A 15,142-nucleotide genomic window follows, 5' to 3' on the forward strand; every position below is an offset into this window, starting at 1 on the left:
GTGTGGAAAATCATATTCTGATGTGAAGCTCATGTAACTATGGCGTGCCTTTATTTAAAAAACCCCATCTTTTCATATCCTTACTGCTAAAAAAAGTATTGATCTTACTAAATATAAAATTCACTTACAAATTTTATTAATTTTACTTAAATCAAAATTACAGGTTTGCTCATTTAGAATTTATTGATTAATTGATTTTGATAAATTTAATTAAATATAATTTTATTTTTTCACTCTAAACGATTTTAGGTTAAATCTTCCGAAATATAAGATTTAATTAAATACAATTAATTATACAAAATTAAAGAAATAAATTTTTAAATACAATAAACATGTCACATAATTTTATAAACAAAATTCAAAAAATTTTATACTTAAAATAATTTAGGTTGAAAATTAATGCAAGGCGATCTCCAAGTTCAGGCAAGAACAATTACGAAAAATTAATAAAATTAAACGCATTACATATTCTATCTTCATTGCAGCTATTGGAGTTTCTTCAGTGGCAAAAAATGATTGTTAACTTGAGTTAAAATTCACACAAAATTACTAACTCACAGAACAATAAAGACTATAGACAAAGGTGTAGGGGGGAGAACAACTGAATAACAACGAAAACAGCATGTTAACATGCCTGGAATCATCATTAAAAAATATACATGTATATACATACACACGCACACAACAGAAACGAATATTTAGTTTTGGACCTCAGTATTACAAAAATCTATACCATGCCTCTACACGTGTAAAGCAATGAAAGAAGAAACAGAACATCATTGATAAAAATACAAGTACCTAATCCAAATATGCTAGTCCAAAGCAGTTCCTCTAACGTCTAATCCTCATTATTTGCTGCACATGCAGTTTCTCTAATCCTAATTATATAGGAACACTACACTTCCCCTAATCCAATGAGAAAGTGCCACCACAATACCTGTATGAAGCATTAAACATATCAAAGAAAATTTTCTAATATTCAGATACTCATAAAATTAATATGCGTCATGCTATTTGAATAAAAGAGAAAAGAAAGTATCTACCTGTTGCTGAACTTCTCAACAGCATCAGAGGCATAAAGGAGAGTTTCGTTGGCCTTTTCTAGAACCATATAAAGCTCCTTCCCTCTGGTAGTATGAGCAATAACCCAAGCATTGTTTTTTGCTCTAATGCATATTTCCAAATCTTTCTCTTGATCTACACCATTCCTTTTTGCTCTACTCTTTTCCAAATCTACCTCTTCTCTAAGCTTATTCATGGCAAGTAAAGATTCCTGCAATATGATGGCAAACTCTTCAACTGACCAGATAGGGTTCTCAATGGAAAACCCAGTATTAACATTCTAGACAATGTTGCCGAGTCCTGTGATTTTCATTTGACCTGTGCAAGGCTGATGCTTGATTGACAGACCAGACTTCAAAGTTAACCAAGATAAACTTCACAGAGAATGATATACGGGCATATTACATGAGCTAAATATTGTAAATTGATTCTTAATAACAATTCTAGATGTAAGCTGTAACCATAATACATATTTTTGCCTCATTACAAGAAAAAAGGTATATTATCAAATTCAGTTGAGCCAGGTCACATCCAGCCCATGTTAAGCCAGACAATTATGTATTCATTAAGCAAGATTGAAGGGGATTATACCTTTGTAAGGGTTGTAACCTTTACTGGCGGAGAAGCCCTAGATATATTTCGATCATCATCGACTAGCAAGTAACGATACCCACTAACGTGATAAGCATTCTCACCACCCCATCCTTTTGATAGTTTCTCTTCAACTTTCAACATCTTAAGGGATGCCTAGTACATCACAAAAGAAAATGAGAACCAAATAAAAGATGGATAAACTTTCAACATGTGAAAATCAATTGAAGGTATAATAAGAGCGTAAAGCAGAATTTCCATATAGCTTGACCTTTCTCTTGTACTACCAGATAAAATTATTCCAGCATGGGCTATTCAAGTAATGCTTGGTAAAAAATGCTTCAACATTGTGCACTGTGCAATATCATTCTGACGTTCAGATATCAGACAATCAAGCACAACTGATGAGATGACCTCATCTGTCGCATGTCAAAGCTATCATTTGGCTATTCATGCTGCAAATCTTTGCACATACAACAGAACGAGTAGAGACTGGTAGAGTTTATTTTTTACTGGCTGAATTGTGTAAGGAATAATTAGCAATTGTCACAGGAAGGGACTTACATTTTCAAGAACTTGCTGCTTCACCAGGGAAACACCTTGCTCCCCATTAAGAATGGAGGAAACAGGAATCAGAAGGATTAAGGTCAGACCTTTATACTGATAAGCACAGAGATACACTCTTTCCTCAGTCTGACGAAGCCAAATTGTTGGGCTAACTGTAACAGAGCTACCAATCTCTGCACCCCAAATATCAGTGACAAGAAAACCATCCTTCCCTTTAGCCCACTTGTCATGCTGTAAGGGTCTCTTAACATGGTAACTGTCATCTCGACCAGGAGAGTTATCATGTGAGCGATATAAATGTTCTGAAACAGAAGCAGATTGGGCCAGTGTAGACCCTGCAGCAACATGAGATGCAGTGCTTCCTTTGCGTAAGTATGACCATGAACTTGCCCCAGAGGATAAAGCACGAGGAGTCAACCTCAGAACCGCATATGTAAATAAATTTATGGTGTCATCCTGACAAAACAATGCAATGAAAGTGAGATTTTGGCCCAAAAAAAGTCCCCAGCAATGTCATTATTAGATTTCTGGTGAAATAAATCTTATGTAAACCTTAAGATCCAAATAAAATATTAAAATCTAAGATTAAAGGCAACTGCATATCATAAAAAATAGAAACTCATGAAAATCAAAAGTTATATGGAGAATGAAACATACAGGAGAAACTGTTGTGGAGACAAGCAGGTCCTGAAAGAAAATCAGTGAATGGCAAGGTGTGGTCCCAGCACAAGACTCTAGTACCCTGACAAGTGACTGCCAAAATAACATGGTATCATTAACATTGAACAACCCTTCTACTCACAAGCCAAACATGATATTTCTGTGTTCTGTATGGTATACAACAGGAAGCTTCAACCGAGAAATGGTCCAGTGTGGTGTGGCCCTCTTAATCACTAGAAAAAAAAAATGGCAGTCTACATAGATAATTAAATAAGTGAAGATTGAAATAGAAAACAGTACATATAGCATGGACAATAGCACTATCATAGTATTTGACACTAAAAACTGGGAAAAGGAAGAAGTGTGTAATAGATGGCATTACATGCGAAAATACAATGGGGAAACAGATTATCATCTATTATAAAATTGAAGGCTGCTAGTGAGGTATGTTTATTTACTTATTTTTGCTATTCTGCTAGTGAGGTATGTTTATTTACTTATTTTTGCTATTGATTGATTTGTAGACCCGCGAGAGACATATAAATGGTTTAATGACTATCAAGCATGTTAATTTAAACATGCTGGGCACCACTCCACAACAAAATGATAATAACAACAACAAAAAATAAGGACAATGCATTGAAAACTAAAATTGACATATTGAAAACATTGTATTAACCAATAACATGAACTACAGATTGAATTGCCCATTACTCCAGCATACCCTCATATGGACAGAAAAAGACTTGTTCAGGCTTAGCTATTATCAGTCTGACATTATACATCTAAATACAAGAAATCCCAACACCAAGTGGCAAAGGACCAAACCATATATATTTTTTTAGAAGTTTAAAGAGTAATCCTGCAAATGGCCTTGGAGCCAAATGGCTGCTTTCCTTCCCACAACATGTGTGAAGGGTCAGATTGCAGGTTAGATCCCACATAGGTGCTAAGCACACTTTCATAGGGGGAAAAAGTAATAAGAAAATTTTAGGACAGGTTTAAATAGCTTATTCTGGCAAAATGTCAATGAGCTTTGGCATTTCAAAATTCAAATGTATAGGATCACTCAAAATTTTTTTCTAAAGGCAAACCTGAACTTCAATTGCAGCTTCTCTCCCAACAGTCAACATCTGAACAGTTCCACGCTCCGTTAAACAGTCACGAAATGATGGTAATTGGAGTTTCTTCCCAACAAGAAAATCTGTCCCAAAGATAAAAGTTACACGTAAGGTACTACAAGATACAGCAACTTCAGCAATACTTTGGATGCTCAAATCCAATGGAGGTCATTTGATACAGCAACTTCAGCATTACCCCAGCAGCAGTAGTTTTCCAATGGAGACCACATTTGACATGCTGACAATTAGTGACTTACAATGAAACATTTTGAATCAAAGACAGGATATTTGATTTAAAGCAACTCTGGTCGGCAAACAACTGTGTATGTCTTACCACTCATATAATCCATTATGAAAGGGTATAGATGAGATCGAATTACTCCTCCACTAGGTTCTCTCTCAAGCATTGCTCTTATAGACCCATTAAACATCATGAAAAGAGAGTGAACTTCCTTGAGAACCTCTCGTAATGCATCTATCCGCCATATGACTTCCAGCCCCTTACTTTTCTCCACTACCTACAGCAAGGTTAATGACCGACTAAAACTAATCAATTGCAACAAATTCAGATTCAACCCACGTCGATTTAAAAGGGGAGGAATACCATACCATCACCATCCAGATGTCCGGCTCTGCCTCGTAAAATACATGAGAATGCCTCTCTGCTTCTATGACCTCGCAAGCTGCTTCTGGAGAGAAAATTCTGCGCATAATTCAACGGATATCTTACAATAAACTTGATGGAGAAAAAAAAAAGAATTTGCGATTGAATAAATAGGCTCCATATACCAAATCAAAATGGAAACTGACCTTGTAAAGGTGATGAGTCCTTCACTGAGTCCTATGACGGAAAGTTGGGTAGAGAAGGGCAAATCAGCAGGGAAAAAGAAAAGGATCTTATCCAGCTCTTGCCCTTCAAGTTGCCCTCTTCTCAAATCAAATACACAAAGTTGCATGCCTTCACTGGAAGTGTTAGCGGAGGCCAAACCCATAATTTGGAATGTTAGAATGCTTCAGAATTCGAAGATTGTAGTGGCTAAACAGCGAGAGAGTCCAGGAAATTGAAGACGTTCGAGAGAGGAAGTAAAAAAGAAAACGTTTAGATAACAAGAAAAGGAGGCGAAAAAAAAAACCTTTTAGCCCAATTCATGTTGGGCTTTTTCCATTACGGCCTTGTGTATTGGACTTATTCCTTTTACTCTTTTGTTGACTTGAGCAAAAGGGAATTCCAAAAAGAAAGAAATAAATGAAAATATTGTTAACTCAATATGCTTAATAATATCAATGTTGATAAAAGAAATGTAATTCTTTAATAAAAGTATAAACCCAATTGGCCATTCCTTTTAGTTGCTAATTAAATCACTGATCTACCTGCAAATAATTAAGGATGATATTTAGTCATCCAGAACAATATTAGATGCTAAATGCAGCCATTAATTTGCATATAAAATACAACTATAAATGCAAAAAATTAACTCTTACTCATTTCATCAAGCATAAAGCTAAATGGGTTATCAAATTAGGTGGAGCTGCTGATGAAAAATCAGGCAGAATGCAAGAGAGAGATAAAGATGCCTGGAAAACTTGAACAGTTCCATCCTCTTCTTTCTCTAGTTCATCTTCTTGGGCAGCAGCAGAATGAAATGAAGGAAATTTTGAATTGAGATTGTGCAAGTTGAGCCAAAAAGTAACCACCACTAGAACCAAAGACTACAGCCCTTCTCCTTGCAATAATGAGACTCTTGTTTGTGGAAACTTGAGAATTTGAAGAAAAAGAAGATGTCCCCTGAACTAGAGGAGAGGGAATGCCATGCAAGGAACCCAACACTACCAATAATGTTCCCTCTGTTGTCCAAATGAAGCAGGTTAACTACAAATGGTAGAGTACCCTTCTCCTTTAGTGGGCTGAGCGAAAGTATACATGAAATCGGCTTGTGTTGGGTTCTGATAACTTTGGATCGCAAGCATTGAGTTGATAAAGTTTAGTCTTGCCTTACTAAGTGTTCCTGGCTCTAAAATATATAATATATATCCAGTTGATTAACCTAATTGAGATGAAACCATTGATCAACAATCTTCTTAAACCTTAACTAAAGAACTCTCCAATTCCAAGCTTAGACTTAGCTTGATATAGCCAAAGAATTAAGGAAACCCACCTTAAATCCTACACTAAAGTTGTCTACTAACGTTATGTGCTAAATTATAAAGCACCGGATATGCTATCAAGCATAGCATGACATGTTACCTGCTACTTTAAAAAAATTTTTCCTTTATTTTTCTTTTTTTAATTATAATATTTAAAAGAGTTTCATAAATTAGAAAGAATTTTTTTAAAAATTAAATAGATGCATCTTATAGTTATTTTGGTTTTCTAATATTTTATTTTAACTTTATTTTTTATTTATAATATAAAATTTACTACTATTATATAAAAATAATTGTTGAATTTTTAATAAAATAATTATGAGGATAAATAAATTAAGCCAAGCCGAGTTTTGAAAAATTCAAATTTATTTTGTCAAAATTTTTCAAAAGTCGAGTTGAATATCAATAAGCTCAAATTTTGCTCGTTTATATAACAAGTCGAGTCATGCCAAACTTTTATTGAATCAAATCTCAAGCAGCTTGTAAATATCTCGACTCATTTACTTTACTAATGAGTTTTTAAATTTAGAATTATAAAGTTCAAATAATGTAATTTTAATTAATTCTCATATAAAAATTAATTAATTTCATTTTTATAAAAAATAAAATTTAAATTACAAATAACTATATTTTATAAATAAATTTTATATATTAATTATATCATAATTTAAATAATATATTATTTTTTGAATATCTGTAAATAAAATAAATATATTTATGATATAATGAAATATAATAACTAGTATAAATATCTTATAAACAAGATTGTTGATGGAGTTTATTCACAAACCATTTTATGAGCTTATAAACGAGTTAGCTTGCAAGCTTATAATGAGCTAGTTCGCAAACCTTGACAAACTTGACTTATTTAAAAATCAAGCTGAAGCGAATCTCCAGCAATTTAATTCCTTCACACTCCTAAAATTAATAATAAAAAACTCTTAAAAAAATTCCCCATATATATAGGAGATTTATACGGCTTATAATGCGAAGCTGAAATTAGACTAATTCAAGTTTCAAACAACACACCAATAAGATAATAAAGAAACCGAAGAAAAGCCAGCAGCTTGACAAAGTCACAAAGATAGAAAAACCATCACCACTTTAATTTTCATTTTTAAATAATATTAATTATTTGATTTGGGATAAATTAAATGTGCATCTACAAAGGGATTGATCATCATGCAATTACTTTTGGAAGATTAATTTCAACTAAAACTTTACTAGAGAGATCCCATATCTTTCCCTGATCGCATCATCTCAAAGAACTTTAATTTTCTGGGTAAAAAAAAAAAAAAAAAGTAGTTCTTTTGAATGATTCTCCTCTCCCATGATTTTCTTCTTATGAGACAAAATCATGGGACACTCGGCTAAATCCAAGCCAGCACAAAGGCCATGAATAAAAGCTTTTTCATCTGCTACAATTTAGTAAAGTTGTTGTTGATTAGGTTCGTATTATTTAAGATGCTGTATTTGAGTTCTGCAAATTATCAGGTCAGAGGGTGTTAGCTTCATGAAATCTAAATTTTGAGTCTCAAAATATAACATTAGGAGAAGAAATTCTAATCACATCAAATTAATTATGGGGATGCCTTTGATGAAATTGGTTGGTACCTCCTTGGAGGCGTGTATGGATGTAGGTCAGGATGCAAAACGATATTATCACTCTTCCATTGAAAAGGTGCAAACAAAGTTCTTTTATAGTAGGAGTTTTCTTTGGGGCTCCTGATCTGCTTCAGATAGATCATCGTGCTCATCTTGCTGAGTTGCGTCAGCGCTCTTTTCCTTGCGTTGTTCTATTCCTTAGGAATTAGCTGCTGCTATCAGATCGTAATTAGCTCTTTCTTTTTTGTTATTGAATAAAGTCTAAAAATTAATAAATTATACATTAAGAGATTTTATTTTTTTTCTTCTATTGTAAAAGTAATAAATTTAATTTAATTTAATTATAGTTTAAATAACATTTTTCAATTAATCCTTTTATAATATTAATTACAATGCTTCTGAATTTAAAAGAAAAATTCGATAAAAAAAATTGAGATGAAATGTAAAAAAATGTAATGATAATAATAAAATAACAGCTGATATTGTCAAATCAATTTCTTTTTTTTTTTTTAATTTTTGATATTATGGTTAACGGTATCGTACTATCATGGATAGTTAGTCTACCTCATGGTCTCCCCACAGACCACCTCAGGTGCTGTCTTATCATGGCAATAATGTACCATGATAATGAACTTTATTTTCCAAGAAAACGTATTTCTTTTTTATCGTTTCCTCTCTGATATTATTATCTATTTTGAAAAACACTTTAAAACTATTAGCCTTGTGAAAACTTAATTAATTCTATGGAAATAATAATAATAATAGCAACTGCATGCCATGCAATTATGGTCTGGACAATAACAAAAGTTCAAACATCAATCATATGGAGATAGGGTTGAAAAACATAATTAACATTTTGTTCATATATTCTAATTTCAATAAAATTAATCATTCTAAATATAATAAAGGTACACTCATATATAAAAGAAAACTCAAATCTGAAATTTGTCACATAAATTATATGTCTTTAAGTCAAATAAATTTAGATAAATTTTAAATTTACTGTCTTATGATTTTAATAAAATAGTAGTTAAAATTTTGAAATATAAAATATAAAAAGCAAGCAAACAAACAAAATGTAGCAATTATTAAAAAAAAAAAAAAATCAACCATGCCCTTCAGATTTTGACTTTGGTGTCAAAATCAATTTGTAATGGACACATTAAAAGAATGAAGTTAACTTTACACTGTGTTTGAAAAAAATTTTAGAGTGGAAAGAAATTAATAAAGGAAGGAAAATAAAGAATTTTTCTTGATTATTTTTATTTTTATTTGAATAAAAAGAAAATAAAAATAAAATTATTTTTCTTATTTAGAAAATGTTGAAAATAAGAAAGAAAAAAAAGTTGTGATATTAACTTACAATTTTATTTTATATATTTCAAAAAAGAATTTAAATAAAAATGATAATTTTATAATTTTCTCGTGAAAAAAAAAGAAAATAATAAAAAATAATAATATTTATTTTTCTTTCACTTTTTATTATTGGTCCTTGGCAATGCAAGATTCATGTTAAAGTTCGATGATATATATAAAATGGTTATTAATTATTGTCATGTCAATAATGGTACTTAATTTATAAATAAAAAATAAAAATCAATTTTAAGCCTGTGAACTTGTCAATTATTATTCAATTAAAAATATGGGGCTTAACATAATTAATAAATAAAATTGAAAAGGTTCAAGAGCTTAGAAATGACATATTGCCTAAAACATATACTAAAAGATGAAGATGCAGAAAATAGATCATAATTATATATAAAATATATAAGAGAGGACCAACAAAAGGAAAAAATAATATGGACAAAGACAAGTCTCCATACAAAAGTCTAAAGTGTTTATACTTAGATAATAACATATATAGAAAAAGATAGAGCTAGTGGAAGACAAACATAATCTAAAAGGCATGGCAAAATGGCAGCATAGTTTTCTAGCTAGCTAGCTAGATTTAGGCTATAACCTCTTGGATCGATGGAACCCGAATTCATCACCTACTTGAGTTTATCTAATAAACATCTCTCTGAAGCCGAATCTGCCTGTTGAATCTTTGAATAAACTCTTCAACTCTTCTGTTTAATTCTTCGTTGGACATTTTTGCATACGGATCATTTTTATTTTCTTCTCTGTCTACAGGGTCTGGTGGTGAGTCATATATATCAGTTTCTTCTACTCTTCTAATAATGTTCTTACTCTCATCAATCACTACCCTTTTATGGATATCTGACTTACAACGTTGAAAAGTTTTTGGCTGGACCTTCTTCTTCTCACGATCTCCACTAGCATTATCTTGTTCCAGGCAACTTTCAAGCTTCTTAATCTTATTCCCTTGGAAGCTGGTGCTGGACCTTGTCCTTTGAGGGGTTGTTATTTCTTTGCTCTTCTCCTGCAAGACCTCGACCTCTTCTTTAGGAATGCATGTCTTGATAATTTGAGAGTGGTATTGTCGGTAGGAGGATGGAGCACTTGTTTGCCTTCTCATTATGTGGTCCTGGTAAAGATCGTGTTGCTTAGAATTGTCTCTGGAGGAAGAGAATGCACCATAATCTACCAGAATGATGATAATGAGAGTGTTGGAAATGAAGAACCAAAACTTGGAGTTCTTGACAAGCTTTGAAGGGGAGAGATTGAAAACATAGAAGATAGAGATATACATAAAAATAGAGAAAACGAAGGCAAAGAAGGATATGCCCGTGGCTTTTTGTGGGTAGTGAACTTTGGATATGTAAGGATTGATGACTGAATTTTGCACAACAATTGATGTTGGTTTTTCCATTTTTAGAGAAGGATAGGCTGAGAGAGATTAAGGGTTTTTGCTTATTAATTAGCAAGTGGTTGGTGAAGTTTCCGAGCTCTAAATCTTGGGCTTTTATGGGGCAAACCTATAGGATGGCAGGCAAATAATTGACCTTTTGAAATTACAAATACATCCCACTTTCGCATTCTAACTACCATTTGACCATCATATCGCAAATGACTATTGGCAGAAATATTGACTGTTTCCAGAGATACCTATGCCACCTAAGCTTCTTTTTATATCACATATGCATTGAACGCAAGAAATAGGATATCTATATAACACTTTAAGTGCATTGAATTTTTTTTTTTTTTAAATGGCAAAATCGAATTTTATATGCAAGTAAAAGAAAAAGCACATTTTTCCAAAATATTGTTATAAAAAAATAGAAATCATTCGATTTGACGTGTAATTGTGCCAGCCATTTAAAGGAAATTAAGGGGCAATGCCACATCATCATGGTTACTGCTCATCAATGATACCTGGCGTTAATAGATTTAATGCTTTCATAAATGTGTCATTTTCAAACATTTTAGACCACTTATATACACGCATTTCTAAATTAATTCCTTAAATTTTTCATATTGCTACCTAACACAAATGCCAGAAATCAGTTTCAAGCTATCTATTATAATAAAAATATATATAAATAAATTAAATATCAAATTAAATATTATTTTATATTAATTTAAAATAAAATATTTGTGTTAAATATAAAATTTAAGTAAATTTTTTTTAAGTTATTTTTTATATTAAATAATATTCAATTTATTTTTTTATATAATATACTTTAATATTAAATTATCCAATATATATTTATCTATAAATTTTATTTTTTCAATATTCATGTATTAACATGAAAAATATATTATTTTATGTTAATTTAAAATAAAATATTAATACTTAATATAAAATTTAAATAAATTTTTTCCCTTTAAATTAATTTTTAAAATTGAATTACAACCATTCATTTCATCTATTAATATTACTAGGATTTTCTCATTTGCAACACTTCATACGTATGATATGACACGTAGAGTTTCCAACTTGTAATTGGTGAATGATTAAGGTATTTCCATGGAAACTTTCTAGATGTTTACGGATGGATCTTTGATGTTTCAGTCATCAGGAGCTTCTGTTCCATGATGGGCATGTGTCAAATTTACAAAAGCAATGTTGGGTGTGGACCCTTTTGTAATACAACACCGCGTCTATGTTAATCCCATGTTCTTACACATGTACCGTGAATTTACACTTAGGCCCCATGAATGGTCTGCTTTTCTTGTACCGCAGCCGCAACTGTTGGGTCCCAACTCACCTGGGTAGTTGCCACGTGTGTGGCAAATCCAACAAAGTCAGGCTAACAACATATATAAAATTACTTAAATTTAATTTATGCATATTAAATCTTAAAATTATAATAAATTAAATTTAAATAAGACTTCTCAATATATAAAAAAATTTAATCTTATACTTGCAATAATGATAGATTTGTACTTATAATCTAATGAATCATCACCATAATTAATTCATTAATTTGTAAATCATAATTGCTTACTTGTGCTTGAATTTCACTTTCTCTTTGGTTTTGAATAACTTCCGTGATGACTTGTTAATTATATAATTATAAGCTAAGGGAACAACGACTTGCAGGGTGGAAGATTGAAGATTGAATGGCAATTGCTTATTGGTCACCTGCCTTCTCTCCCTCACTTTCTTGCGTGGGATTGTAAACAAGAAAAAGATAATTAATCCAATAATTAAGTTTTAATGCAATAGACTTTTGTAGTAAACCAAAGGAACACTCCAATGACAGCCAGACAAAGATGTGTTTCGTGCGATAACTTTAATAATTTTGGCTACGGAAGACAAGGCTAAATTTATGGTGGCTCTTTAAAGATTTTATAGAGAGTAAAAGATACTCCACCTGATCATATAAGAAAAAAATAATAATTAATTAATAATTTCACAGAGTATTATTGTGATGGTATTTATTTATTTATATAAATAATTATCTTTAAGTTGTTAGACAATTTTTTTAATACCAAGCGATGAAATTATATATTTTTAATTATCGAATAAATCTGTTATATACGCTTAACTCATAATTACTTTAATAAAAAAAATTTCTTAAAATGTATTTAAAATTATCTGATCAAACCGCGTTTATCTACAGACCAAAGTTGTAATTTGCCAAGCTATCTCCATTTTCCTTTTGATCCATTAATATTGAATTTATGATTAGTTTGTGTAAAATTGAGCAAAGAAATTAAAATGAGTAATTGTTTGGTCGAGTATTTAATTTTCATGAATGAAAAATATACTTATTGAAAACATTTTATCTCTTAAAGGGCTGACTCAACACAAATAAAATTAGTCCTGATTTATTGGACGAGATATTTATAGAATATAAATAAAAAATAAAAAACGATATTGATTTAGATGGTATAAACTCTTCAAGATTAAATAATTACGATTTATTTTGATTATATCTTGTTGTTTTGTTTGGTTATTTTTTCTTGTATGAATATATTTTGATGTTCTCTATCTTCAATAGATAAATAACCTATTCATCAATTTCCAACGGATTAGTCTAATTTAATAAGTGGATTTGCTTGATCATCTATATATATATATATATATATACGGCAAAAAATATATAAATAAATTTATGTAATTTATTAAAAGACCTAAACTTGTGGTTATATTTTTTTAATTTTAAATTTATAAATTCTTAATTAAAATTTCTTATTAAATGAATCCTAGTAGAACATCATCTCTATCCTTATAATTATTTATTTAAAATAAATGTTAATTCAACTATAACTCTTTTGTATAGAATTTACTCATATAAAATAAAGAGAAAAAAAAAAAGAATTCCTTCAATGATTCAATGGAATTTCTATTTCTTTTTCTTATTTCTTATTGCAATTCACTATCGTGTTCAATTTTCTATGTTTCGTCATTATTGTTTTCATATTATTTTTTATTTTAATATTTAATTTTATTAATTTATCTTATACTCAATTAATTTATTCTTTAATTTTATATTTATTCATCTATAAACTATAATTTTTGTTTTCTAGATTTTGTTTATCTATAAATTATAGTTAATTAGTAATTAATAATATACAAAAATTTATAAATAAAAAACCAACTTATGAATGATAAAAATATTTTTAATTTTATAGTATTTATTATATTATAAATTCAATTAATTCCATAAAAATATAATTACCTTATAATTTTTTTAAAAAAATAGATAAAAAAAAGTTATTTAAAAGAGATAAATTAATATACTATACTATAATAGTATAATATTATATAAATAATATAATGTGTTACATTAGTATCGCATTATTGTAGTGTTAGCCGATACACACAATATGGGCTTGTCCATACATGTACACGGCCAGTTATTTTTTAGGAAGGAATTAAATTCCATAATTAATTAAGACTCTTGCTTAAGATAAGAGTTGGTAATTATATTAAAAACCAAACTTTTAATACCTGTTTACACTAAAAATAATTATTTTATTTATTAATTATTTTAAGTGTAAGAATTAATTAAATTAATTTTTTATGAAATTAATTTAATTTATTTTATTTTATTAATTTAATTAATTTGTGGCTTGAGATAATTAATAATTAAATTATTCATGGTTATTGGATGGTTATATGAAAAAGGGAGTTAGCAACACTTTTAAACAGTTCTAAGGAGTGGGCAGATGGTTACAGATAACTGCAGAACGTGACAAAGTGTGTTCCAGAGTATTCCAGATATTTGCAGGCATAATTATAAAAATCAGATACACTGCAACGTGAAAAGCCCCAACAACATCAACTAACAACAACTCAATCAGATTCTAATAGTATTTTATTTTCATTTTATTAGTCATTTATTTTTCGAAAGCTCTTACATTTAATTTTAAGTATTGTACTATCTTTTCAATTAATCAAAGCGTCCTTTCAATTTCTAATTTACTTGCCTTTTAATTTTGGAATGAGATTGACGAAACTGCGTTTAGTGTAGTCAGTTCTCACAGTCATTTGATTCAGAAGTTCGAGCACAATCCCATGTAATATACTCAGTATCTGGCACACCTACACATTTCCTAAACTGTTAGCCAGTCAAATTGTTTTTTAAGGAAATAATTTTTGGCACGCCCAATAGGACCAAAGTCTCATTTTATTCGACATCACTGTTATCGTTTTCCTTTTTGCAGGCAACACTATACCTCCAAAAACCAGAAGTGCTCTCTGCAAAAAAACCACCAGGTCTCAGGACACGGAGGAGAGTCCTATAGTAGTTAGCCCAAATCTTCAAGTTTCTCTCATGGTGGAACGATTTGAGAAAGGATCAGCTACTCATGGAGAAGAAGTGTAGAATTCAGATGTGTTAAAAACTATATATACCTTAAGCGACACTCCAAACCATAAGCAAAGTGGTTCAGTTTTTATTATAAATAAAAGAAACCTTGCATCAACAATCGCTGATGTCCTAGAGAAAGGCTTAGGAAGGTGGATGGATATAGCTCTTAATAAAATTAATGCAAATGCGGAGAATATTATTTTGTTAATTCAGACATTAGCTAAA

The 15,142-nt window shown here is 30.3% G+C and overlaps 2 protein-coding genes across 5 annotated transcripts; both read right to left on the reverse strand.

The window, feature by feature from the left end:
• Nucleotides 1–606: 606 nt before the first annotated feature.
• Nucleotides 607–5,101, reverse strand: LOC110635614 (vacuolar fusion protein CCZ1 homolog B). 4 transcript variants are annotated; one of them, XM_021785028.2, is made up of 10 exons: nt 4,812–5,100; nt 4,611–4,704; nt 4,336–4,519; nt 4,198–4,239; nt 3,975–4,084; nt 2,878–2,973; nt 2,218–2,676; nt 1,654–1,809; nt 1,044–1,273; nt 607–937 (listed from the first exon to the last, which is right to left on the reverse strand). In XM_021785028.2, exons 1-10 carry the CDS (start codon nt 4,991–4,993, stop codon nt 907–909), a joined length of 1,584 nt encoding a protein of 527 aa, XP_021640720.2. In that variant the 5' UTR covers nt 4,994–5,100; the 3' UTR covers nt 607–906. The 4 variants fall into 4 exon arrangements, with proteins under 4 accessions (XP_021640720.2, XP_021640722.2, XP_021640721.2 ...); XM_021785030.2 differs by lacking the exon at nt 2,878–2,973 and having other exon boundaries at nt 4,812–5,101; XM_021785029.2 differs by lacking the exon at nt 4,198–4,239 and having other exon boundaries at nt 4,812–5,099.
• Nucleotides 5,102–9,484: 4,383 nt separating this feature from the next.
• On the reverse strand, nt 9,485–10,596 carry LOC110635620 (uncharacterized). The gene has a single exon (XM_021785039.2). It carries the CDS (start codon nt 10,522–10,524, stop codon nt 9,757–9,759), a length of 768 nt encoding a protein of 255 aa, XP_021640731.2. The 5' UTR covers nt 10,525–10,596; the 3' UTR covers nt 9,485–9,756.
• Nucleotides 10,597–15,142: the final 4,546 nt, after the last annotated feature.

Source organism: Hevea brasiliensis, chromosome 15, assembly GCF_030052815.1.
Source record: "Hevea brasiliensis isolate MT/VB/25A 57/8 chromosome 15, ASM3005281v1, whole genome shotgun sequence".
Lineage (NCBI taxonomy): Eukaryota > Viridiplantae > Streptophyta > Magnoliopsida > Malpighiales > Euphorbiaceae > Hevea > Hevea brasiliensis.